The following is a 26,819-nucleotide window of genomic DNA, read 5'->3' on the forward strand; positions in this document are numbered from 1 at the left end:
TTTTCGACTACGTAGTATGCTTAGGGATTTGGGGTTTTTTGTTTGTTTTAAATGGATACCAGACATAGACATGGCATTTGAATTTTTGATGAAGTAAAAAGAAAATAAGGATTGTTCTAGGGTTTGGAGTCAGTTTTAGGGTTTAGTTTGATAGTGTGGCAGGAAACAGTGGTTGGAATGGGATGCTAGCATTTCCATCCTCATGCTTTCCAAGGTAAGGGTCTGTAGTTCTGATGAAGATGCTTCATTGCATGCTTCTCAGTGTTAGCCTTCTACCAAGATAACCATTTCATTAGCATAAAATATTAATCTCTCAAAGTGGCAGGTATAATCTAGCAAGTTAATTACGGATTTGTGTAACAACAGACTATCTGGGCATTTTCCTATCCAATAGCTTCATGTTTGTAAGGGGATTTTAAAAGTAATTTCCATGTCTGTGCTGCTTTTTAGCATACTTTTGAGTTCAAGGAAGGATTTACAAGGTGAATTTCTGCAGCAAATAAGATGTATGCTCTCATAAATCCAGTAACATTTGACTGACTTAATGATATGAAATATGAACAGAGAACAAGCGAAATACTGCAGGAACAGGGCAATAAAAGTGTGATCTCTAAATTAATTGAGCAAAATAGAAGAGATATCTTATTAAAGTGATTTGAGTTGAAATAAACTAGTGCTGCTAACTTGATCTATTGTATCTTCTTTAGATTAGAACAGGCAAAAGAGGCTGAATCTAAGGATGCTTTGAAGGACTTAGTTAATTTGATAACTTCCTTAACAACATATGGTGTCAATGAATTAAAGCCAGCTGGTGTTACCACTGGAGTACCTTTCCTACTACCTGGATTTGCAGTCCCACAGCCTGCAGGCAAAGGTTAGTAATACTGAGAAGCTCTATATTACACAAACCATTTGCTATTAAGTCTAGTTTCTTTTACTAAGATTGCAGATCAAATACATAGTTCTGTTGGTCTCAAAGGTTGTATTTTGTGGTTGGTACCCAAAGAAGAAAGTGCAGAGCTTTTGTCTCTGAGGACTAAAGGCTGAGTCAAACATCTCTCACTGCAAAGCTGACAGTTTCTATGTGGCCATTGTAAGCGATTATCGTAATGGAGACATGCGCTGATTTGATTTATGGGGTTTTAAGCTGCTGTTACTAAACTGATGTGAAAGGCTGATGTGCTGGTTTGATTTTTTTTCTTTTTTAAAATTATTATTTTTATTCCACCCCCAATCTGCTTTCTGTCAGCTTAGGCAAGTGTAATTTACAAGCTGAAATCTGTTGTTTCATCATCAGTGTTCACAGAGTGGTGAAATATGTGGTGTGCTGTTGCTGCGTTGCTTCAGCCAAGACTTGCAGAGCTAAGCCAACCCCCTGGCTTAGGGCTAGAGATCACAGACACCAATATGGAGGATGATCAAATAGCGTTTTATTGGACAACAGCAAGCATTATATATCTTCTACTACGCGGAAGTACTTGCGCTGATCCAATCAGAAGGCAGGTTAACAATTTTTGCCCTTTTATGGTATCGCCAGGCCTTGTTACGCCAGGCCTTACTCTACAATTCCCCCTCTCCATGCTATGGGGGCTCGTAGAAGTATCAGGGGAGGGGCTCTCTCTTTCCGTACAGCGCGATATCTTCCGGCTGCCAGACCTTAACTACCTACAGTGTGCTTGCAACCACCGTCAATGATGATATGGAAATAAGGTTGCGGAACTCTGAGGGGAGAAAGGGTTTTATAAAAAAAAAAAAAAAACCCTTATTTTTCATGTCCTGTGTATAAACTTAAAATTTAGGTAAGTCTTGTATGTAACTAGGGAGTTTGGAATTTAATAGTGGTCGTGAAGCTAGTTTGTTACTTTTTATGGGATTTAGTAATACCAGGTATACAAGAAAAATTCTTGTGATAGGGTTTATGTTTATAGATTTATAGGCTATTGGATTTGCTTTCATTGTTTCTCTTGTATATCTAGGTTCCTTGGACAATGACTTCCTTTCTCTTGTATTGAGAGAGTTCATTGTTCATGGGAATTGTTTTCCCTTTGCACTAAATAGAGAAAGAAGGTCATAGTCACACTCAGAGCTTAATTTCTCCATATTTTGATAATATACTCATTTTTGCTTAGGCTAATCAGCTTTTCCAATACAAGGGCATGAGAGAACCATGGACTATTGCAATCTCCAAAGGAATTCTTCTATTTAATTTTCTGGTATTTGTCACAGCATCTCTCAGTTCCTTTTACCTGCTTTTTGTTACGTTGGCAAGTTGTCTTTTTATGAAGACCTTATTAGCTCATTTTCTTAATTGCTCCTATTTAAATTCTTTTAGTTCTTTGAATTCTGAACAGCTGGTTAAGATTTGGGTTCTTCAGGGGTCCTGACAATAATCAAAGATAATTTGTTAATTTGCTTGATTGCCTGGAACAACTGTTAATATCGAATTAGAATATAAATAGTTGTATCCATCACTACCCATGTTCCTGTCACATTTAATAAGCTCTAAATCCCTTTTTAACATTCTTGACTGTAAACAAAGCATGTAAGAAATGTCCTTTTAGGAACAACTGTGTGACTTAAATTGGACAACTTAGTTTATAAACAGTGAAGAGAGTAGCATTCCACAGAGCATATGTAATGAATGACGATTCTTTGGTTATGAAAGGGTTTTTAAATCAGGTTAACAGTTTGCTCACAGCTAGTTTGAAAATAAGATTTTATTGTTAGAGAATCCCAAATGCTTTGTTTGGAATGTTTCAAGTTCTCATTCTTGATTGTTTATTTTTTTAAAATTATTTATTACCAATAGTTGTTTTCTTTATGATAGGATTTGTCCACTGTGACCTGTATTGTGCCTACAGAAGTTAAAAAAGTTAGCTTTGAGGCATTTCTTTGGTAGAATAAGAATAATATCTGCCCATGGAAAATTTTGTGGGCCACAGGGAATACTCGTGAATGATGCATTCTTTGGCTAAATGAATGAGGTTTTATTCAATTTGAAAGTACTTATGAGAAGAAATTTGACCGAGCTTTTAAAGATGTGAGGTCTTTGTGTGCTAATATTATAGCTACCTTATACTTTACAACTCTTTCCATTTGTTTTAATTCCCTAATTGTTAACACTAGTGGACCCTGCCAAAGCTTTCTTGTTCCCAAGCCTTATTCCCAAAGCTAGACCTGTGCCACTTTCCAATATCAGTACGGGTGTTCATGCCAGTTGTTCCAGGCCTGAGACAAAGCAGCCTTTCTATGGAAGGAAGGTGACTGCTGGCCGTACACTGCCGTGTGGAGTTTCTCTATATGTAGCTTTTGCCTCTCACAGGCAATTACCAAAGAGTGGAAGCAAAAGGATAATTTGGAGGCCATACATGCTGTACAGCTTTGAACCTGGCTGATGAGGATTTGTCATTGCTTACTGCTCTGTTGAGTGAGGGGATACAGATGGCTGTTATTCTAAACGTAGCCTGCCAAATACTTGTAAGGGACAGAGTTACGTTTTGCATTATGGAATACAGAACGTGTTACCGTTGCTATAATGAGTTTTCTTATGGCCTGGGTGGTTGACAGGCAGGCTTTGTTTTTTGTCTCTCTAGAACTGTATCCTTTTGTGCATTTTAACAGTAGGTTAGCTTGCTTACCTATTTTAAAGAAATGATCTTTCACTTAGCTGCTTACATAAACACTTTCAAAGAGGAAAATGCCATCTAAATGTACAGTAGATTGCAGGATTTGCACTGCAAGTGATTGTGCAGAGGCTTTTTTGAAAGAGTCAGTTCTAATAAAAACTTTTATTGTACTTGACATACTGTTATTTTATTCACATTTATTGAAATACATGGATCATTATTAATAAGTGTACTCATTGTTTCTGATGACTAAGAACTTTCTCTTTCCTTTTTCTTCCCATCCCGCTTTGTTTCCTGATTTAGGTCATAGTGTGAGGAATATTCAAGCCTTTTCGGTCCTCCAGAATGCATTTTTGAGAGCAAAAACCAGCTACCTAGCACAAATCATCCTTGATGCCATCACAAATATTTATATGGCCGACAACGCCAACTACTTCATTTTGGAATCGCAGCACACATTGTCTCAGTTTGCAGAGAAAATTCCTAAACTTCCAGAAGTGCAGACCAAATACTTCGAGATGCTGGAATTTGTTGTCTTCAGCTTGAATTACATACCCTGTAAAGAATTAATCAGTGTGAGCATCCTTTTAAAATCCAGCACTTCCTTTCAGTGTAGCATCATTGCCATGAAGACACTCCTTAAGTTCACCCGTCATGACTACATCTTTAAGGATGTCTTCAGGGAAGTGGGACTTCTGGAGGTGATGGTAAATCTTCTTCATAAATATGCAGCTCTTCTGAAAGATCCCACTCAGGCAGTGACTGATCAAGGTAGTGTGTACACTTCTTTTTTACTAATATGTATCTCTTTCATTGGCTGGGAATGGTGGAGGCTAGCATTTAAGAGGAGGAAGGAGAGAGTCTAAACATGTATCTCAAGGCTGAGTTCTGCTGGGGGCTGCTGTGCCATCTTAAAAGCTCATTGGAATTGCTTCTCTCTTAAAGTCCTGTGAGAAGCTCAAGGCAAGCTTCAATGAAAGATTCTGTATGAATGCAAAACTGTAGGAGTTCATATTTTCCTTTTTAAATGTTGTGTGTTTGGTGTTTTTTTAATGTATATTTTTAATATTTGTTACTTAACATAAAAAGAGCAAGTGAAGGAGCAATGCATACATCGTATTGTTACTCTTCCTTACAAAAAGTACTTGAGCACTTCATTGTGTTTAGCCCCAGCTTTGAAAAAATACTGAAGAGCGTGTGTCTGAGCTCTTAATAGGAGTATGTATTCAAGTTTGCAGACTTTTTTGAGAAATTGGGTCTACATTTTTCTAACAGTATTTGTAAAACAAGAAAAGTTTAAAAAAATTAGTTATCTTCAGAATTGAACATCTCGGAGAGAGGCTACATAGCTGCTAGGCCTGCAAAGCAGGTGCTGCCAAATGCCCTATGTGCATACATACACACAGAATTTTTTTTTACATTCTGTATTCAGACTGCTGTCAAGTTAGTGTGCATCATGACACTTATTTTTTTAATTGTAATTGTTGGATGTCTCACCTGGTTTTATCATCTGAAGCTTCATTAGTGAGTGGTAGCAGTTGACTTTAGAGTTAGAAAGCTTTGTTGCCAGCAACCCCATTGAAAAAGACATCAATTCTCACTTAAAATTAATAGACTAAGTTGTCATCTGATCAGAGTGCTACCTGGTGCACATGCCCTTGTGTTGTGGCTTGCTTCTTATTAAAGTAATGAAAAAGAAAAAGTTACTCTGTGTTTAAGATGCAACTTGCAGTGTTGGTGCGTCTGTTACACCTGTTGAATCATCAGCACATTTACTGTAATTATGTGAATGCAGTTTTGTGCTTTTGTGTGGAATTTCTCTTCTCAAGTACTGAATGCTGAACAAGAAGAGATCCTGTTAAGTCTTCAAAGGTGGTATGTTTTTCTGGCTTCAAGAAGCAACAGTTGGGGATATGAAACCACATGCAGCTGCAGTGTCAGACGCTGAGCTCACAGTGCTCAGAAGCTTCTGTTTAAATTCTTTTCTTTGAATTGTTTGATAAGTTAATTCATATTGTTAAGCTTTCCCAGGAGCACATATGTAGACTAAATTTCTTTGGAATATGGTTAGGCTGCATGTTCTCTGGGGAAGCAAATAGAATGAAGGTGTTGGTGAAAAGTATCAAGAAGCATCTTAGAAAAGAGTGATTTTAACCATTGCTTTGGCTTCTGAAATTATTTTTAGGGGATTCAAGAAACAGTTCATTTGAGGACCAAAAGCAGCTGGCTTTATTGGTTATGGAGACCTTGACAGTACTACTTCAAGGATCAAACACAAATGCAGGTGAGTAGAGAGACTGCTGTCAATATATTTATAAAAAGGTAACTTTTGCCTGAAAGCAGAGTAGTCTTGACTTTCTATCTTCAGGCAAGTAAACAAACACACTGAAATACACTTTTTCTCTTGCCAAATTTTTCCAGAAAAGAGAATAGGCAGCATAAACTAGAGTGCATAAAATAAAGGAGTACAAGATTGTCTTCCTTTTTAACTGAAGTTTCTTTGCTGTTGTTCACTTGAATGCAACCCCACACCCCATCACCCTCCAACAATACTATAATAATTTGTAGTAGGGCTTGTAATACAGGTAGTATATTGAAAAATTTAAGAATATAATTAGACATGTAGTTTGCTGTTGACAATGCCACATCTATTTAAATGTGATTAATAATGTTTGGTCTTTAATGAAAGGTGGATTCACATTTTTAAAGGCATATTCGCAGTGAGTATGTATAAATAGGGCTCTGTTATGAGTGTCCTTTTCTAAGTCAGGCTGGTTTACATTGTGCTTCATTAGCCAAGAATTAGTGACATTGAAATAGACAGTATGTGTATCTCATATTAGTAGAAACTGTCTCTGAGAGCTTGAAATAACAGATTGAGAAAGGATGATAACTATTTTTAAATCCTTTTTGCCTGTTCCATTAGACAAAGGCCTTGGAGGCCATGAAACATCCTTATTTCAGCAGGAGGTTTTTTTCCGTTTTCTCAGTTCTGGCTGGTGTTTTCTCACTACTAGGTTTGGGAGGTTTTTTTGTTGTTTTCATTTAAGTAGGAGAAGCTACAGTTTGACAAACGCTTAAGAATGAAATCCTGAAAATGGCCCAGCTTGGTTGACAGCTCACTCTTTAAACATTAGTTGCTGGGCTAATGACATAAAGCTTGCAATTTTATTTTGTTTTTCTTTTCTGCTTTTGCCTAGGCAAACTTTTCTATTTAAATTCAGGCCCAGTGTTGGAGTAACTGCTGGTGTTGTCTGTGCCATTTCACTGTTGTGCTTGTTTTCAAATTCTGTTGCATTTCAGCTTGTGGTTTCAAACCACTTTCAAAGATGGCTTTTAAATGCTGCCTACTGAGCATTTACAACATCTGTGAGCTTGGCTCTGTCCGTGTACTTAATTATTAAGTTCTTCATTCCATCAGGAAACACGTTATGGCACTCAAGATAAACCCCAGCTTCATGCCCTTAGTCAAAACAGAAAGGCGTTGCAGCGAGGCGGAGGTTACTCCAAGCTGATGTTTCAATTAGTTATACATTCAGTCTGTCATGATTGCATTTAGACCATTTTGTCAAGTTGCTTGTGAGAAAGCTGTCGATGACACTGACAGAAGCTTTGCTGAAGTGAGATGTGTCTCCTTTGTCACTTCCGTTTTGTCCACGGAGCTACGTCTCCTGTCAATGGAAAGGAAAAAACCCATGGTCTTTGATTTACTAGATGAATCTTTTCAGTGATAAACCAAGAAGCAAGTGAATTAGGCTGAAATAAGGTTTCAGAGGGGAATTGGTATAGATTGGTACAGATGAATTGCAGTAATCAATTACTCATACGTCATTAAGTTTTGGTTTTGCCATGAAGGTACACGTGGAGGCTTCCATATACAGAGAAATTGGGAAAAAAATACCAAATCCAAAACAAAAAAACCTCAGGATTGTTTGATTTCTAAGGATGAATGAGAGGTGGTTGTGTAAGTATACGATGATAGCATCTCTGAAGGACTGGAACTACCTCATATTTTAGAAGCAGCAGGTCTTTGTCCATAGGACTGGACTGTATGTAACACCTGTGTGGTGTAAGGATCTGTGGTACCTGAGCCTTGCTCCTGTGAGGTATGGATTGTGGTCTGAACTCACCTGACTTGTGAGAAATCCTTGGCTGCTATTAAACGGTGTACCTGACCTCATCTAAGAAGCTTGAAGCAGCCATCAGTACCTCATTGCTACTTCTCAGTACCAAGTTAATCTCTGAGTATCCACCAGAGAAACACAGAGGGTAGTGTAAAATGCATCACAACTCTGGGATGATGCCACAGATGTTGTTTCTAAGGACTCCTGGAGAGTTCAAGGGCCTCATTTCTTCAGTAGCTCTCCAAGTTGAGGAGTATGACAGAGCCGTACAGGAGGAGTTAAGAAACCATTTCTCAAAGACGTTGTGTTTGCTGTCTGTGCAGCATGACTGGGATGTGAGCCCAGTGGCACTGTATCCAGAAGCCAGCAGAGGTTTTAGGTCATCACAAAGGCATAAATAGGCATTGTGCAGCATTGCAGTGATTCATACCACACTCAAAGCTTGGTTTCTGATCTTAAACTGGTATCTCTGATAAGGTTTTCTGAATATTGCTTGACTGATAAGCAAATTTCAAAGAAGAAATTTGGGTGTCCAGACCCAGACGGGTGCACTGGATCATTGGGAATCTAGACTGAGAGTGGGAGAAGCATGAAATGTTACCTCAGTCTCTCTTAAAACAGGAGACCTGAGCCGTAAGGAGATGCGCTTTGCCTGTAGAGGGGTACAACCAACTTAACTGTCTCAGGGTCTGAAGCGTCTCCTTTTGCCTTGCCCAAGTCCATATCTCATCCAAAGAATGTCAGAGAAAGCAGGAGGCAGGAAATTGGAAATGGATAGTAACACTGAGGTTTGTGTATGTGCATTAGAGAGAATAAACATTGTCCTGACTAGCTTGTTAATCCCAAACTTGGTCATTTAAACTGCTCTTTTGTTTATGGTCACAAGGAAAATGACTCCTTTTGTTGCAGTAGTGCAGTATTGATCCATTTCTCTACTCTATTTTAATCTTCAGTAATTAATATAGGTGCTACATTAACTATTAATCATTAATTCTAGGTGCTGATACTACTAAACAAGTTATATGTGCCATATATATTCTAGTTTGGTTTTTATGATGTTTTCAGAATCAATTTTCATTTAATTTTCAGTTAATATTGCACGTGTGTTCTTCTAAGTATCCAGTTAGCTTGAGAACTATTATTTTATTTAAGCTTTATCTCAGGTCTTGCCACAAGAAAACTGCAGAATCTAACACATCTTGTGGATAGACCGATTCACTTCTCAATCAATGCTCCTGGTTTTCTCATCTTGTCCAGAAGCAGTCTAGTTATGTTTTTGGCAATGAACTAAATTTAATATAAACATTATCCTTAACTAAAACAGCATATCGTCTTCACTAAAGATGGAGGGTTTCATGTATTTTTTTTTCTTTATTTTGTCCTGTGACTCTTTGAGCTCTAACATGAGAAGAATAACTACTGTTGGCATAACAGAATTATTGAGGAAATTCTTAGAACTGACCCGTATCCTTGTATTCAGCACCTTTAGTGAAAAATATTGTCAGAAAAATATCTTTCAAGTTCTATTCTTGTTTTGTGGTAGGAGAGAAAACATAGTAGTAAGTCCTTAAACATCCATAGGTCTAAACCCCTGCCATTCAATCTGTAAAAGTTAAAATAAACACCTTTCATGTTTTATTGTCATTATTTGTTACTGACTGCATTTTTCATACTTCTTATGTGCTTATCCTCACCCCTCTCTTTCTGAGTAGGTATTTTCAGGGAGTTTGGTGGTGCGAGATGCGTGCACAACATAGTAAAGTATCCCCAGTGCCGACAGCATGCCCTGATGATCATCCAGCAGTTGGTGTTATCACCTAGTGGAGAAGATGATATGGGCACTTTGTTGGGACTGATGCACTCTGCTCCACCTACGGAACTGCAGCTGAAAACAGACATCTTAAGGGTAAATGAAGTAGTGCTGATGACTCTTTCCACTGTTTTGAAAAAGAAAACACTGAGAAGGGCGTTGGATTGCATAGATGGTATTTATCTACTGAATGTAGATTGTCTCTGGAGCTGAAATTTGATGCATGGCTTTTATTTTCTTCCATCTGTCCATGGCAGGTTTCAGAATCAGAGGTGAAGGCTGGTGAGTGAGTATATGTGGTTAGCATCATCGCTTGTAATCAGCCTCAGTGGATAGGAAATGAGGTTCTACAGTTATGATAATAATCCCTGGTGGAGAATTATTCAGTTAAAAAAATGAGAGTACGTGGGGGGGCGAGAAAGCAACCATGTAATGCATAAGTTGATTTTCAGTGCAGGCTTGCATTTTCCTGTGGCAGAATTACTTTATTTTACCAATTTGCTATTTCTAAATGTTGAATTAGTTTATGTAAATGTAAATTGTAATGACCATAGTAGAAGATAAAGCCGAAGAACTTACTTGCTTCAGCAAAACAGTTGAAGTTGGGAAAGTAAGGCTGTGAGTGGAGGAGAGAGAAGACTATCATCTGTATTCTGTCATATAAGGTCTTTTGGCTGCTAATCTAGACCCACAATTTCTTCTGAGAATAGCTAATGTTATTTTTGTAAATTGACATAAAACTCTTATTTTAGGGTAAAAAAGCTGAAGCAAGTAGCATTAAGTAAATGAGTCTTATTGGAGAGAATTCTGAGACATCTAAGTTCATCTCTGTTCAAAGGAGCTGTAATATTTCTCTGGCAGATGAGTAACTTAATATTATTCCAAAAGACAGAAAGGAAAGTATTACAGTGATTCATTTGACATGTTTTGTCTCTCAAGGTCTTCAGGGTTTTTTTGAGCATGTCTCATTCATGGTACTTAAGGGGAGAGAAAGAATATTGCAGTTCCCCAGCAGATTCAATATCCAAAGTCAGGTTTCTGTCTTTCATCTGACCTGTTGTATTTGTCTTCCATTGGTGCTGTTTTCAGAAGTTTTGGTTATGGGAGTGACAACCCAGAATGGTGCAGTGATGCATGTCTTACCGTTTATCCAGGTTTGACTGGATAAACATCCAGGAAATGAGATACTGCCTTCAAAGGAATGGTAGTCTAATTATTTCACTACCTATCTTCTGAGTGCTTGAAAAAACCCAAACATGATTCTGAAGAAGTAAACTCCCGGGGATGGAAGATGCCCCCTAGCCTATTTTTCTGTATCAGTAATATTTTTCTGCTGTTTGTGTGCTTCATGTAGAGACTTTTTCTTCTGTATTCCATATTCTCATGTGGGTCAAACTTCCCATGACAGCTGTTTCTTGTTTGGTTTTGATTGGGTGTATGGGCTTCCCTATCCCCTGAATTCACAGATAAATTAGTGTTATTCTCTAGTACCTAGATTCATGTAGTTTCTGCTGTTTATACTGTGGCTTTGTATTTGTTCAGCAAGTAAGGTTTTATCCATTTTTGTTTCTCTCAGTCTTATTTTTGAAGTGCAACTCCTACAATCAAGTTTCACTCAATTCAGAGATTTATGGTTTCATTATAGAGGAAGTCTAAAAACTAAGTGGGGTGGTTTTCTGCTAATTCTTTGCTGCTGTTTTTGTGTTTGAATGCTATTGTGGCTTTGTGGCTGCTAGGTGCTTTTGCATTGTAGATGTCTGGGAGATCTGTGTTAAGATACTTCAAGGCTTAGATTTGTCAATGCTACAGGCAGTTGTTTGCCCACTGTATTTGAAATTGTTTGTGAAGTATGATGGCAGAGTAGATTCCTTTCCAATAGCTATATTCTCTGCCTTATCACTAAGGGAATTACCTGGGGATTTTTGGTTCCGTTCTAGGCTTGGTTAAGTCTTTTCTGTTGGCAGGTTTATTTATCCCTTTAATTTCTTATTTCTAAATTAGGGGCAATGCTTTTTCCCCACCCTTTCTCTTTTATTTTGTGAGATCTTGACAATGGGAACTCCTGCAGTAGAAAGTTGATCTTTGGAAACTTCAGGCATTACCAAATTCTGACAAATGACATGAAGATTTTTCTAGCATATCAAACAAAAGCATTCTTACCTTTTTACAAGCTGTTTGTAGTGCTGCTGCTTTTTTTCTTTTTCTTTATTTTGATTGTTTGTTTTTGTCCATAGGCCCTACTCTCGGTGCTGAGAGAAAGTCACCGCACAAGAACTGTTTTTAGAAAAGTTGGTGGATTTGTGTATGTCACATCTTTACTCGTTGCTATGGAAAGGTCTTTGTGCTCACCACCTAAGAATGGCTGGGAGAAAGTAAACCAGAATCAAGTGTTTGAACTGCTTCACACTGTGTTCTGCACATTGACTGCAGCAATGCGCTACGAGCCAGCCAACTCTCATTTCTTCAAAACAGAGATCCAGTATGAAAAACTGGCAGATGCTGTTCGATTACTTGGCTGCTTCTCAGACTTAAGAAAAATAAGTCCCTTGAATGTCTTCCCTTCAAATACACAACTATTTCAAAGACTTTTGGAGGATGACCTAATATCCCTGGATTCTGTGTCACCTACACTAAGACACTGCAGCAAACTTTTTATTTACCTCTACAAGGTAGCAACAGACTCTTTTGACAGGTATGAATTTTGCTCTCCTCCCCCCCTTCTTTTTTTTCTTGTCTTCCTGCCTTTCCTCCTGCCCCACCCTGATGTTCCCCAAGATATTTTTCTTCAAACACATTCATTGCAAGCTTTTGTATTTCCATGTTAATGTATTTCTTTGTTCCTTCACTCCAGTGAGAGGAATATAAAGTGTCAACACCTGACCAAATATTGACTTAGCTTGCTTGTGCTCTCCAGGGTATGCAGCATTCTCTCTGATGTTCAATGGTTTTGTCATGGCAGCAATTGAGATAGAGATGCAAGTTTATCATTATATATGATGTCTTGAAGCAACCTGTTGGTTGATAGGCACAGTGTCTGGTTGCTTTATCATACAGAACTACTAGATATTTATGCTTTCATTAAGTCAAATGAAAAATTGGTTGTTGAACTTCACACCTTAACTTCATGTTTCCTTTTATATGGGACTTTAAAGTAAGAAATTACATAATATCATGATGGATTTTAAAATCATAGAATCATTTATGTTGGAAAAGACACTTAAAATCGAGTCCAACTGTAAACTCAGCACTGCCAAGTCTACCACTAAACCATGTCCCTAAGTGCCTAATTCACAGCTACACGTCTTTTACACACCTCCAGGGATGGTAAGTCCACCACTTCCCTGGGCAGCCTGTTCTGATGCTTGACAATCCTTTCTGTGAAGAAATTTTTCCTACTATCCAATCAAAACCTCCCCTGGCACAACTTGAGGCCATTTCTTCTTGTCCTATTGCATGTTATCTGTGAGAAGACTGACACCCACCTTGCTACAACCTCCTCTCAGATAGTTGTGGAGAGCGATAAGGTCTCTCCTTCAGCCCCCTTTTCTCCTTACTAAACACATGTAGACTGGACATTGTGTTTTAGATGGATTGGCACATTCTTTAAAGTTCTAGCTTGTCTGTAACTGGGAGACACTCGCAGAGTTAAACAACCAGAATTTAAGTTATACTTGAGATTTGAAATGAACAGTAATGTGTGTCTTAAAGTTGATTCAAAATGACAACAAAACTTACTGAAGCATGCATTGAAGATTGGCTTGTCTTGAAGTAGTTCCTGCCCATAATTTGGAGTACAAAAGAGTAAAACACAGATCTAAGCTTCATCTCTGGGACCTTGGAGCTTCTGCACCCCAGCTATTTAATGCATGTGACACTGTTTTAAGAAGATGGGCCATCCAGTTAGTCTAACATAGGGTTTGATTTTTGCAAGCATTGTCTCTGTGTGTTGAGATATTAATAAAGGTGCCAGTTGGTCAGGCTTCTTAAGCTAAGTGACTAGTAAAATACAAACTTCACGGGTTTGTTAATGAACATTTTGCCAACAAAGCAGCAAACCTTAATGCTTTTCCCTTGCTTAAAAAAAAACAGCCAACCAAAAAAACCTCCAAACCATACCGCCAAAAAAATCCAAACAAAACCCCTCCAAAACGAACAAAAGCCAAGCGCAGAAGTCAATTTACTTGATAGTATTATTAAAGCATTCGGATAGGGGGAGGAAAATGTGTATTAAGAATGCATTGTGCCTACTGTGTAACACTGGCTAACTGGAGTATGAAGAATCAATGGGGTAAGTAAATCCCATGGTGTTGTTGCATAAGATACATAAGTTCCTTTTCTTTTCCCTCATCTTCAGTAACTGCATCCTTCCCTCTTTCTCAGAGTTTCTGATCGTCATTCTTTGTTAAGTTTACATTGATTTTATTTCTTACCCATGTTAGTTACACTTAATTTACTGAGGCTTTACTTTCTCCTCTCAATTTTCACTGTTTAACATTAAAAGATATTCTGTTTTGTGAGTGTGGTCATATCAATAAGCCTCTGCAGAGCAATGAACAAACACAGCAGGGTCAAGCCATAAAACAAGTACATGCTTTGCATGCCTCTGTGTTTACCTGACGCATGTCATTCAGCAGTGTCCTTTGTCGTCTGTGCTGTTTCTTAAGAATGGATCCCAGTAATGATTTTATTGGTGCTTTTGTAAAACTAACAAGCTTATGGCCTCTGGTTTCTTCTCTAACCTCTCTGTCCTACCCCTGTCTGTTTTGTCTGTAGTCGTGCAGAACAGATCCCTCCTTGCCTGACAAATGAGACTTCTCTCCCCTCTCCCTGGGGTACGCCAGCTTTGTCCAGGAAAAGGTACCGACCCTTCAAAGAGAAGTTGGTCTTGCTTCTGATTTCTCTCTCACTGTTGTGTTTCTTGGTTTGTGCTTTTTCTTTCTTTCCTCTCAAGTTGCTATTTTTCTTGAGGTGTGCTTTTTCGCTTGTGTTTACTGGATGAAATAAATGTAAAGATGTATTTTATAGTAAATCCTAGGTAGTGGTGCTAATGGATGACATTAGAGATGTCTCCAGACTCCTGAAGCACTCACACTTAAGTTCATGATTCAAAACCAAATAAGGTCTAGTATAAGAAATGGTCTAAGGGACATATAAATGGATCTCTCAGGAGCAGTTCAGAGAAGTTCAGACTACACTAGTAAATCAGGTAATACAGCAGGATTTCTTTTTTCTTGTGTAGTTTTTCAAGAAAAGGTACTTTCAGTAGGCTTGTGAAGGTGCTCATTTGTTAGGAATTGCGCAGAATAAAAAATAGAGAATGAATCTGTCAGTACTTGAATACCAAATGATGTAGAGGCATGCTAAATGAAAAGGTTTGGAAAGAAAGCACAAATGGCACAGTTCAGAAATCCTAGCACCTACTGCCCTTACCAAGCTACTATCTTTTCTTATGCATCCCAGTGTGTGATAGTTTATTTTTTTTTCTTTAAAAACAAAAAAAGTTTACTGATTCAACTACAGAGTGACTTACAGACCTGTGCAAGTGATGAAAAGGAGATTTTTCCTGGCGCCCCCAGGGAAGGGGGCCGCCATTTTTTATCTGAAGACGCAGGTTAGGCAGACATTTGCTTTTGAAGGCTAGAACGACATTTGAAACACTGTGGGTTATCTGAGCTGCAGGTGCCATGTGTGGTCATTCTTGCTTGGTGTACAGCTTAAAATATGCCATCAAGTTTCTGGGGAAGGACTCTTCCTTAGGGACTGTAGTGGTAGGACACGGGGTAATGGGTTCAAACTTAAACAGGGGAAGTTTAGATTAGATATAAGGAAGAAGTTCTTTACAGTGAGGGTGGTGAAGCACTGGAATGGGTTGCCCAGGGAGGTTGTGGATGCTCCATCCCTGGCGGTGTTCAAGGCCAGGTTGGACAGAGCCTTGGGCAACCTGGTTTAGTGCGAGGTGTCCCTGCCCATGGCAGGAGGGTTGGAACTAGATGATCTTAAGATCCTTTCTGACCCTCACTATTCTATGATTCTATGTTTGGAATGTAAAATATTCTGCAAAGGGAAGCAACCAAAGCTGCTTTTGGAAACTTCTTCAAAAGGAAATGTTTGTACTTGAGCAGGTTAGTAGAGAGAAGCTGCCTTCTGACTTGCTGAGTGACTTCACCCAAGTCATACCTGGGTATTCTGTGAGGACTGGCTTGGGCAAGGCCACTTTACCAATAACCCAGAACCTCTTAGACTGTCATTTCCTTTCTTTTCTAACACTGAGGCATTTAGAAATAAATGTAGCAGTTTCAGTTCACACAGAAAAACCTTAGATGCTAAACTCATTTCCCTCTCATTTACTCTGAAGAAACTCAAAAGAAAACAGTGTTTTCTGTGGAGACTTTTTACAGCTTCATTCACAATATTAACCTCTAGAGTTATGGATTGCCCTTTCCTTTACTAAATTTTGCTGTTCTCCCAGGGGTAACTGGCATAGCTGCTCAGGTTCACAAAATTACTCAAACATACAGGTATGCAAAGCAGAACCCATGCAGTGCCTGCCAAACAAGAGCTGATTTTAGGGTGTAATGAGTGAAAGAGTACCAGATGGGTAGTTGATGCAGCCTGGTAATTAAAATATAAATATATGTATATGTGAATAGATATGTTAGGCTTCCTTTTTAATATTGGATAGTTTAAAAGGTCAGTATCCCTGTGGGGTGCTTTGGGCAATTCAGGGAAGCACTAGTATATTAATGTGGGTGCTTTCTGAGGCAAAGGAGTGTGTTTGACTTGGATCTTCACGAACAAAAAAGGCCTTTGCATAATAAAAAATTGTGTAAGACTCAAAGCCAAAAGCGGACAGAAAGAATGATTATGCTGGTCTGGGCTACTTTTCAGATCTTTCTTGTAAAAGACTATTTTCAATTAAAAAATAGACAGGGCTAGGGCTTTCAAAAAGTCTGTTTGATCAGCTGTCTGCTTTCTCAGAGTTGTTCAGCATCACGTTTGTCATTCCTAGTGAATTCGGTGCCAGTAGCTGGGATCTTCCTATTTTCAAAAATAAGCAGTTTGGGTTTTGTAGTCCAATATTATTTGATTTTCTTTTTTTTCTCTTTAACTGTCAGATGCAGTCAGATTCTGTTGGAGTTGACTCTTCTGAGAGAAGTGTTTGCTCTTCTCTGACTGTTTTCTGCCTCCTTTACTTTGCTTTCCTGGGATCTCCATTGCTGCTGTGGCCTGGTTTTCTGCCTTTTAACTTGCAAGACAGGTCCCTGAAGGAGAGAGCCCTGTGTTGTTTGGATAAAAGAGCAATTCTTACAAACAAAAATAGTACAGTTCTGGTTTTGATGTACTCAGTCTAGAGTGGTTCTGGATACATAGATGTGCTAATATTCTCTCTCAGACATGTCTGCCACTTCTCAAAGCTGTATTTCCCTGAGAAGTGGTGCCCTCCAAATGTTATCCTTTATGCAAAAAGAAGAGGTAGGGCTCCTCCAGCACATGCACTACGTAGCTGTCCTTCCTGCTACCAGGAATACATTGTTCTTCCACCCATACTGTGTCATTTGAGTCAAGAACTACAACTTTGCCAGTTGTTTGATGGCTGTAAATTTTGGCAGAAAATCCTTGACAGGGCATTCTCACAATTTTCGTTTTTTCTTGAGAGGATGCCTGTCAGGGTGAAGTACAGAATAGAATGTAGCTTTGACTTTAAAATACTTTTAGCCTTTGTTTTTACAAAGTTTGGATAGTGATCACTCTTGGGGAATAATATGCAAAAGATTTACCTACAATAAATCATATTTATTTCTTTCTAGATGAAAATGTTATAATTCTCGTCAAAGTTTGTACTTAATTATATAATTTAAGTTATAATTTAAGTTCTGTTAGATTAGGTAGATCTGTGTGTCATCTTCGGTACACTGCCTTTTTCCATTGTTCACTTCACATGAAGAATAAGCATGGCTAAATTAATATATTGCAGATTCTGTAACCTGCAACATAGTCCTGTGACATTCAATGGATTCTTTAGCAGAATTTTGTAGGGTCTATTTTCTTGTCCCTGCCTAGAGAAATGTTTCTGAACTGATTTTTGTTGTTATTTTGATGCAAGTACACCTCATATGAAAAAACTAAATCTAGAAGGTATTTTAAAATTATATGAAAAACTTTCAGTAATACATGCTTTAAAGATGCAACTTTTACTTAGAGTGCTAACAGAAAAGCAAATTGCCTAGTCTTGACTATATCCCCTTTTCAGTTTGTTGTATAGAGTGTAGAAGTCCAGGCCATTTGAGACTAGGATCATGTGCTTGTTCGTGAATCATACTGAGCAATGGCTTGAGTTTTTATTAGGCTTTCCCTGTACTACCATGTTATAACCTCACAATTTACCTAATGAGGTGAATGTGATAGTGCAGCTCAGGATGTTAGAGGCAAAATTTGTGCTTGAAAGTGGGTAGAAGCTTGATCTTCAAGAATGTCTTGAGGAGTGGAATTTCACTAGACTGAAGAGCATTCTTAGATACAAGTGGGTATTTAGTTTTTAAACTATATCCTGTAAAACTTGCATTGAGACACTCATGGTGTCATTGGAAAGAGGTAGAAGTTTTCTTCTTCAGGTGAAAAGGAGGGCTGTTGGGATGCATGAGTATTGCCTGTGTTTCAGTCTGTGTTACGACAGGGAAAAGGGTTGAGATAACATCTCTCTATAATATTATTACTGGTGGTTCTGCTGTTCTTAATTCCATTTAGTTTTAAAAGAGACTTTTGAAGCCTTCCTATATCTGCCAGATGTTTCAATTGGTGAGTCTGCTAGAGAAGTTTAGGAAATTGATGGTTAAAGAGATGGTAAAAACACTAGGAAAATTGATTTAGTAAGATTTTCCTTTTTGATGTGGTTGGTTACAATAGCATTGCCATACTTTTTTGTGTTTACTATAAATATTATCTGAATAAGTAAAGCATCAGTAATTTCATCTTTCTTCAAAAATGGTCCTTTAAAAAGTGCCATTGGATTGTTCAGATGCCAATTGTTGATCTGCCATGAGCCTTTTCCATAGGAACACTTTTGCTGGAACATTATTTATCCAGCCCATTTTCCAGCCACCACAAGAAGATCATGCTATACTTCCTAGTGTCCTCTCTTAGGCAAAGTAACCCATTGCTTCAGCCTTCCCCCACAAGTGACATTTCTTGTTGGGGTCTGTGTGCGTTTGAGACGTAACCTTCAAGGTGTTTAGGACAGAATTGCACTTGCAGCCTTCTTCATCTCCCATCTATGTCCTATTTTTCACAGGAGAAGATCTCCTAGTTGGAAGTGCCTAATGGGTGAGGCACAGTGAGTCTCTACGTGTTATTTCTATCAGGGTTAGGGGTTAGGCAAACCCCTGTCACAGAGAACAGGAGAGAGGAAATGCCTCTTTCAACAGATCCGATAAGGAAGGGACCCATTTTTAGTTGTATTCACTTGCAAAACAGCAGGCAATATTTCTTCAAGAAAAATTGTTACATGGTTTGTTTTTTCTTACAAATAAGCACCTATGATAAATACTGTGAGAATATGGATGGGTTTGGTTGAGGTTTCTGTGAGATTTTTTTTGTGATGAGCATGAGTCTTTTGAGCTATCTTTTACTTCTAAACTACCATCTTGAAAGCATATGTTCAGTAAGCTGCTCATGCTGTTTGTGTGTTTGTGTGTGCTGAAAGAAGAATGGCATCAAGCCGATACCTCTGAGAGTTTCAATGAGCAACGTGTCTACAGCTCTCAGCACAAGTGGCTGTTTCTTAGTCAGCATGCCAAAGCCTGTTTTCCCTGGATCTGACTAAAGCAGCTTAATGTAAAAGTAAATTGCCGTAGCAGTTGTGGACTGAGAGCATATGGACTGCTGTCACAAATGTACACCGAGACCAACTTTCTGTTGCTATAGGCTAATTGGAGATTGTCAAGAGTTCTGTGATAGCCCTTTTTATAATCAGCTGTTAATGAAAGGCAAATGGTGAGAAACCCATTTGTCCTCCAGAAGAGGAGCAGTGGTAGCTTGCATGCTGGTGTTGCTGTGTGCTACCACTGCAACTAGAATGAGAAGAGGGAAACAATAAAGGCAACCTTCAAACTGTGTAGCACCTGGGGAAAAAGACTTCTGAATTCAGACAGAGTTGAGAAATTGAAACAATTCCAGGTTGTGTTTAGGGAAACTTGTCTAACAGGTTTGAGAAGAGGAAAGTACTTGGTCTGACTGAGGGAAGAGAAAGGAGAAGGCAGTAATGTCTATAAGCCAGTTCAACTTCACAGCTGTTTGAAACATGCAAAGCTCATAACAGATGGGTGTTGTAACCATGGGATGTTTTCTGTCCTGCAGGCATGCATATCATTCTGTTTCAACACCTCCTGTTTGCCCTCAGAAAAACATAGCTGATGTGAAACTCCAAACAGGACCCACATCTGTACAAAGCTCTGATGCAGTCATTATCCACCCTGGTGCTATGCTCGCAATGTTGGATCTTCTGTCTTCTGTTGGATCAGCTACACACCCAGAGGTAGGGAAAAATTTTACTGTCTTAAGCTTTGAGAGTGACTGTGAAAAAGGATGGTTATGGGATATAGGAAAACTGATGATGTCCTCTCATTTTGTGCTGAGAAACTAATACGTTTTACAGACCTAAAGAGTTGAGATTGTGAGACACTGGCACAGTTTGCCCAGAGAAGCTGTGGCTGCCCTGTCCGTGGCAGTGTTCACGGCCAGGTTGGACGGGGCTTTGAGCCACCTGGTCTAGTGGAAGGTGTCCCTGCCTGTGGCAGGGGGTTGGAACTAGATGATCTTTAAGGTCCCTTCCAACCCAAACCATTCTATGATTCTCTGATATGAATAGCTAGTGAAAGAGAGCTCTGATAGAAATTGTTTTATTTCATAGATTGTTTTGTTTGTCTCTTTCAGCCTCCTGGCAACAATATAAATTTAAAGAAAGGTCTGAAGTGACATCAAACAAGTTTCCAAGCACTATGATTAATTCGTCTTTTCCCTGATGTTGTTTGGTATTAATGCATAGTATGAGGGAACAGGATTGGACATTATAGCTTGGTGTATATGTGCTGTTTGAAATAGCTGGAATATGTTCTAGTTACAAATCGTACTGCCTGCATTGTACAATTCCAAAATCAAAACCTTTACTGGTGGTTTGTGTATAAAGATTTTGTTGGACATTTCTTAAGGTTGCTTAAGTATTTTTTTGTTTGAGATGTCTTCCCCGAAGAACAGGGAACTGACTTGTTTCTGCTGGTGAAAAGTAGAGGTTAGTTTAACTATCCCTGCCTGAATTGTTTTTATTTACAGTGATCGTGGTAATCATATAACTTACCCTTTTTTGTTAAAAGGTCTCTTCACACACACACACGCACGCCTGCCCTTCCCGCCCTTTCCCAACACACGCAAACATGCACATATATTTAAGTGCAGGACGTTTTATGTATTTATTGCTAATGGTAGTTTCCTTTTCATTATTATGCATAAGAGCTTTCTTTTATTTGCCTTCTCAGCTTGTGTCTTCTCAAGTTGTGTGCTCTTCTTTATTTCAGCATGCACTGGATCTCCAACTGGCAGTGGCCAATATCCTGCAGTCTCTAGTGCACACAGAGAGAAATCAGCAAGTCATGTGCGAAGCTGGGCTCCATGCACGGCTTCTGCAAAGATGCAGTGCTGCTCTGGCTGACGAGGACCACTCGCTGCATCCTCCACTCCAAAGGATGTTTGAAAGGCTGGCATCCCAGGCACTGCAGCCAATGGTGTTGAGGTCAGAGCGATAGCATTGAAGTCCAGTTGAGCTGAGCAGCTGCCTGCGCTGTTGCTGGCTGGCTGTAAATGGCTCAGATTGGTAGAAAGTATAAGTTACCTTGTGTTGTGGTAGTGATCGCACAGGATACCATTTTATTTCTCATCAAACAGACTGTCTTCCTTCTGTTAATCAGCATATAACCCTGGAGATGTTGGGAATTGAAGGGTTGGGGAGAAGGGAGAAGTGTGGAGCAGGGAAATCTATTTGGTATTTTTCACAGAGATTGTGCTGAAGGTAAATGCTTGCTTTCTTTTTGCAAATCTTGAGAGGCTATCAAAAATGCCTTCCTGGTTAGGTCCTCAGGAAGAGTAAACATGAGGATGGATTCCTTGACTTTTCTGTGCAATGTTAAATACCTCAGATTGGAAAAGCTTCAGGCCAGCAGTTATATTTAGCACTTTAGTTTGTGTGAAGAAAATGCAGGAATGTGATACAAGAGTTGGCTGGAAAAATCTGGGGATGAGTAGCTTTAAAAAGTTGATCTTTCTGCATGTTAATGCAAGTAGGTTTGTACGTCTATGCTAGTACTAGAAAATCAAGCTTGGAAAGTTTATGAGCATATTTTGAACCATTTGTTAAATACCCACCCAGTTGTATGATGGTTTGCATTGCTCGCTAGATTCTGGGGACACCTTTCTGCAGTATTTCAATATAAAAAGGGGCTTACAAAAACAAGGGACTTTTTGTCAGGGGCTGTAGTGACAGGACCAAGGGCAAGGGTTTTAAACTAAAAGTGTGTGGATTGAGATTGGACATAGGGAAGACATTTTTTACAATGAGGGTGGTGAGAAAACCACCGGAACAGGTTGCCCAGAGAAGCTGTGTCCAGGATGTCCCATCATTGGAAGTGTTCAAGGTCAGATTAGAGAGGGCTTTGAGCAATGCAGTATAGTGAACGATGTCCCAGCCCACAGCAGAGGGGTTAGACAAGATGATCTTTAAAGGTTCCTTCTGACCCAAACAATCCTGTGATTCTGTGATTCATCTGGGGTAAGGAACTTAATTGTATTATCTCCTATGGCTTGCTGACTGGCTGATATGCAACCAGGACAGCTGCTCAATTCACTTCAGTGGTATGTAGCTGTGTCAGAAATGATTCTGCAAGGAGTAAGCTTGCTGGTAGTCACATCACAAGGACTTAAGCTTCCTGAAGTATAGATACTGATAGCCTAGGTAGCAGTAGATACAGATACAACAGTTATCTATAGAGAGAGATGTTAATAGCTGTGCAATGATCCCTGAGCCAAATAAGACACAGGGGTAAAACAAGACTGAGGTCACTTACTTCAGCCTATGGTCTGCCTTTCCACGTGAGTTCACCTTGCTGAATGTGCTTCAGCAAGAGTCCTGACGTTCTCCTACAGGATGCGGCAGCCTCTGGCCAAGTCTTTGGAATTAAGAAAAGGAAATTGACAGCTTTATCAAAATTTCTGATGTCAACTTTTGAGATCATGTGTTCAAAACTTTCTGATGGTTTAAATGTGTGTCTTGTAATTATGCATTAGTTAATTAGTTAAAAGCTACGTTTATTACGATTACCGTCTTTTTAAAAAATGTTATTAGATTTGGTGTCATTCTAGGCAAATGAATAGACAAAATTATTTGTAAATCTTATTTTATTCTCTTTTTTAGGGAATTTTTGCGCTTGGGTAATCCTTTGAATTGTGGAGCTTGGGACAAAAAGCTGTTGAAACAGTACCGGGTGCACAAACCCAGCTCACTGAGTTTTGAACCGGAAATGAGAAGTAGGTGCTGTAGTGCTAGAAATGTGCAAGAAGAATGCTTTACTGACATCCCTCAGTTGCACACTTACATAAGATTTGTAGATGAGCATCTGTAAAAACCTAACTTAGCCCCAGCTTTGTATGAATGCGAAATGATCAGAACAGTTTGACTGGTAAAAGTTCTAAAAGCGGAGGGAATATAGTAATTGTATTTAAGATATATCCAGAGAGGTAATTATAACTTTTTTACTTTTAGGAACAGTAACTATTAAATATGGTAGTAGCTTGCTGTTAAGTTTTGAGTAGATCCTGAGTTTGCAGTTATTTAACAGTAAAAAGAAAAACATTTTTCTCTGATACTTTCATTTGCACATCACGTCATTAAATCTATGTAGTGTGTCTCATGGGTTCAGTAAGGTGTCAGATAAAATAACGGAAATTCCTACGTTAAAGCATAATGTTATTTATTTCAGCTAGACTCAAGAACGTGGCTATTGTTAGCATCACTAGTAATGAGAAAGAACTAGAATTATAAAGAAACAAAAACACGATTTATGTAATCTGGCAGAATCTCAATGTAATAATCATTTCTCTTATTAAAGAGGTAGAAATTAGAGTTGGAGTACCCACTCTTAATTATTTAAAACTCAGCAGCCTCTTTTAACCATTCATTAATTTTTCATGGTAAATATTTACAATGGCTTAACTCATTGCTCGCTTTTAGTGTGTTTATTTCCTTAGTAAACTGGACATCTTTAATAGTATGTGGTAAGCATGTGTTGAATTATGAACACATGGCAACTTAGACATTTTCGAGAAAAAGGACAGACTTACATTAGCTTTTTTTAAAAAAGGCAGCAGGGTGACGCTACAACAACTGAGTTTCAGCTTTAGTACTGGAAATAACACTGTGGGATGGTATTCACAATGTATTTTGATAGGATATTCACTAGGTATTCCGAGATTATAGATACACATACATGTGGTTGTGCAGTGGAAAATTTCATTATACCTTTGTGTGGTATCCTGTCATGGGAGTACAATTACACCACAGCTCTGACTTTCTCACTGGAAAGTTTTCTGTTTTCCCGTTGTTTGAAGAATCAGTCTGATAAGTGCACTGAATGTCTGTAACTGTCAGATTCCTCCAGCTGATCCAAACCTCTCTTCCACATGTGCTCTTTCCTATTATTATCCATGAGTTTTAGAGCTTGGCAGTAGCTGTTGTGTAGCATAGGAAAGTCTCAGTAAATGGTAATACAAAGAAGTTGATAAGTTTCCAAAGCATGTGATGTTTATTTCTGTGTGTCTCCTCAGTCATTTCATGGCTGAACTAGTCAACAATGATGGACAATTCAGCTATTGCACTGGAAGCAGTACTTGAAAAGTCCAAGTAAATAGCCTGAAAATGCCTCCCTTTTGCAATGCTGTGTTCTTTCTTGACTTCTACTGTAGATAGCATGGTTACCTCAACGGAAGGTCTGGGTTCTGACAGCGTCTTCAGTTTGCATGAAGACAGCCACTATCGGATAAGCAAGAGCCTGCTCAAGCCAGCAGAAGGGAGCACAGTACCCCTGACGAGAGTGAAGTGTTTGGTCTCCATGACAACCCCACATGATATCAGGCTTCACGGATCATCGGTTACTCCAGCATTCATTGAATTTGACACTTCTCTTGAAGGGTTTGGGTAAGGTCCCACAGTGCTCTCAAATAACATGGGGCACAGTGCAATGTTTTCTTACTTTCTTCTTTCAGAGAAATACTTGTAATTTTTAATGGACTGTTTGCAAACCAGAAACAAATGAATTCTTTATAGGAAAGAGAGGAATACTTCAAGCTACATAGATTTCCACTCTGTCATTCATTAATGCCTTGAAACCAAATGCTTGCTTGCCATCTGTGAAAGTAGAAGTAGGTATGTATCTAAACGTTGATAGTACCCTCTCAGTTCTGGATTTCACCTGCCTTTTAAAACAAAGGAACACCAACATACCCTTGTAGAAAGTCATTAGTTGCTAGGATTTACGTGCAACATTTGAATGGCCTGTATGTTCTGAAGTCCACTTAAAATTACTGAAGAACTTGGAAATGTGAAAATGGGCAAATTGGAAATACAAGTAAAGCAGAGAAGGCAGCTCTGTTGAGCTCAAAGAACTGGGAAAAAAATATTAATAACTGGAGCTGTAGTCTAAATATAGTGCTTAACTAATTTTTTCTTATAGCACCCAGTATTGCCTTTACTTACTTTTTTTCTCCAACACTTGCTGAGTGAGGTGCTTTCATTTTCAAAAGGGAGGAAGTAGAACATAGTGAGAACTGTAATCAAAAGGAAGATGACAGTGACCAGAACCATGGACTGCAGTTGCTTTCAAGATGGGTGATCAAGTTAACTCTTTATAGCTTACATGAGAACAAAATAACTTCTAGTTCTGTCAGGCAACTCAGCTACAGTGTACTTAAAGAAGCCTGCGGAAGTGTAAATGTCAAAAAAATGATGATTCTTCAGCAAGTGGAAGAGCCATCATTTTGCCTCTGATAGGACGATTTATACAAACTGGAAGCTGAACTCCTGTGGGGATTCACTTCAACTCAGGTAGACTTGTTACCGAAACCATCTGGCCTCTTAAAATCTTTTAGTACCTAAAGGGAGGTACTCATATCTGTTTCCATTGTGTCCACAGCATCAGTGGCTCTCATAAGGACCAAACATAGCTAATTTGGTGAACTACGACGTTACTGTGAGAGCTTACACACTTAAAATAAGAACACTGGTGTGCAATTATCAGATCCTTTTAATGTTTAGCTAAGCCAGTCTGTTTGAGAGCCCAGAACATCTCAAAGACTGAAGTGAGTTATGGTTACTCACAAAGGAGCACCTTACACTATGGAGCCACATTGGCATAAGTCTCTGCGCCTTTGTGCCAAAGACGTATGCTGCCAAAGCTCTTTGAACCGGAGATAGTTTAGCTTCGCAAAGAGAAATCTTGACAATTCATTTCTAATTTTCATGAATACAGTCAAGGAGAGAGATGGTGTGTTTATGATGCATTTTCCTAGGCTACGATTAGTTTGTATTGAACTCCGGTTGTATTGACTTTAATAAACTCTAATGTGTTACTGGTCTTCTGTTTAACAGTTGCCTTTTCTTGCCGAGTTTGGCTCCCCATAATGCACCTACAAATAATGCTGTTACAACAGGACTTATTGATGGTGCAGTTGTCAGTGGAATTGGAACCGGTAAGTACTTGAGTATGACTGTTAGCAGAGTTTTGTATCCAATGTTTAGTTCTCTTATATTTCTTTGTTACCTGTGAAGTGATAGTATAATGTTGGATGTTGTACACTCATAATTGAGAATTTCGTAGGTGTGTCTTTGTGTGTGTGTTCCCATTGCTTTTTGCCTCCAAGTCAACGAAAAGCAATATAAAATACAAATGTGTGATTGCTTTAAAATACAAGGCTTTCACCAGTAGGTTAAGTTGTAATCAAAAGAGGTGTATGAATGGTGAATTTGGATGCATTAAGAACAAGTTGAGGTACTAGTGTGAAGAGCATAGGAATTGTGGTATGAATTGTAATTGTGTACTTGTGGCTTTTTTCTGATGAATTCTAGACTGAATTTATTACAGTTGTAGTTACACTGTCACAAAAATCCCATCAAAATTGTTTGCTACCCCTTATACTTGTTCACTGTAGGCTGTTACCCTACAG

General features: G+C 38.7%; 1 protein-coding gene across 5 annotated transcripts in view; it reads left to right on the top strand.

Annotated features, from left to right (window-relative positions):
* WDFY3 (WD repeat and FYVE domain containing 3) overlaps window positions 1–26,819 on the top strand; it is a 171,143-nt gene that overhangs the window by 77,546 nt on the left and 66,778 nt on the right. For 4 of the 5 annotated variants that reach the window (XM_030491686.1, XM_030491689.1, XM_030491688.1 and 1 more), the window contains exons 9-19: window positions 708–874; window positions 3,930–4,397; window positions 5,812–5,910; window positions 9,463–9,656; window positions 11,795–12,252; window positions 14,334–14,417; window positions 19,914–20,091; window positions 21,128–21,342; window positions 23,017–23,129; window positions 24,564–24,795; window positions 26,245–26,345. In XM_030491686.1, coding sequence (XP_030347546.1) covers window positions 708–874; window positions 3,930–4,397; window positions 5,812–5,910; window positions 9,463–9,656; window positions 11,795–12,252; window positions 14,334–14,417; window positions 19,914–20,091; window positions 21,128–21,342; window positions 23,017–23,129; window positions 24,564–24,795; window positions 26,245–26,345 — 2,309 coding nt within the window. The remainder of the gene's footprint in view (window positions 1–707; window positions 875–3,929; window positions 4,398–5,811; window positions 5,911–9,462; window positions 9,657–11,794; window positions 12,253–14,333; window positions 14,418–19,913; window positions 20,092–21,127; window positions 21,343–23,016; window positions 23,130–24,563; window positions 24,796–26,244; window positions 26,346–26,819) is intronic. The other variant, XM_030491690.1, reaches the window with a different exon arrangement.

Source organism: Strigops habroptila, chromosome 7 (genome assembly GCF_004027225.2).
Source record: "Strigops habroptila isolate Jane chromosome 7, bStrHab1.2.pri, whole genome shotgun sequence".
Taxonomy (NCBI): Eukaryota; Metazoa; Chordata; class Aves; order Psittaciformes; family Psittacidae; genus Strigops; species Strigops habroptila.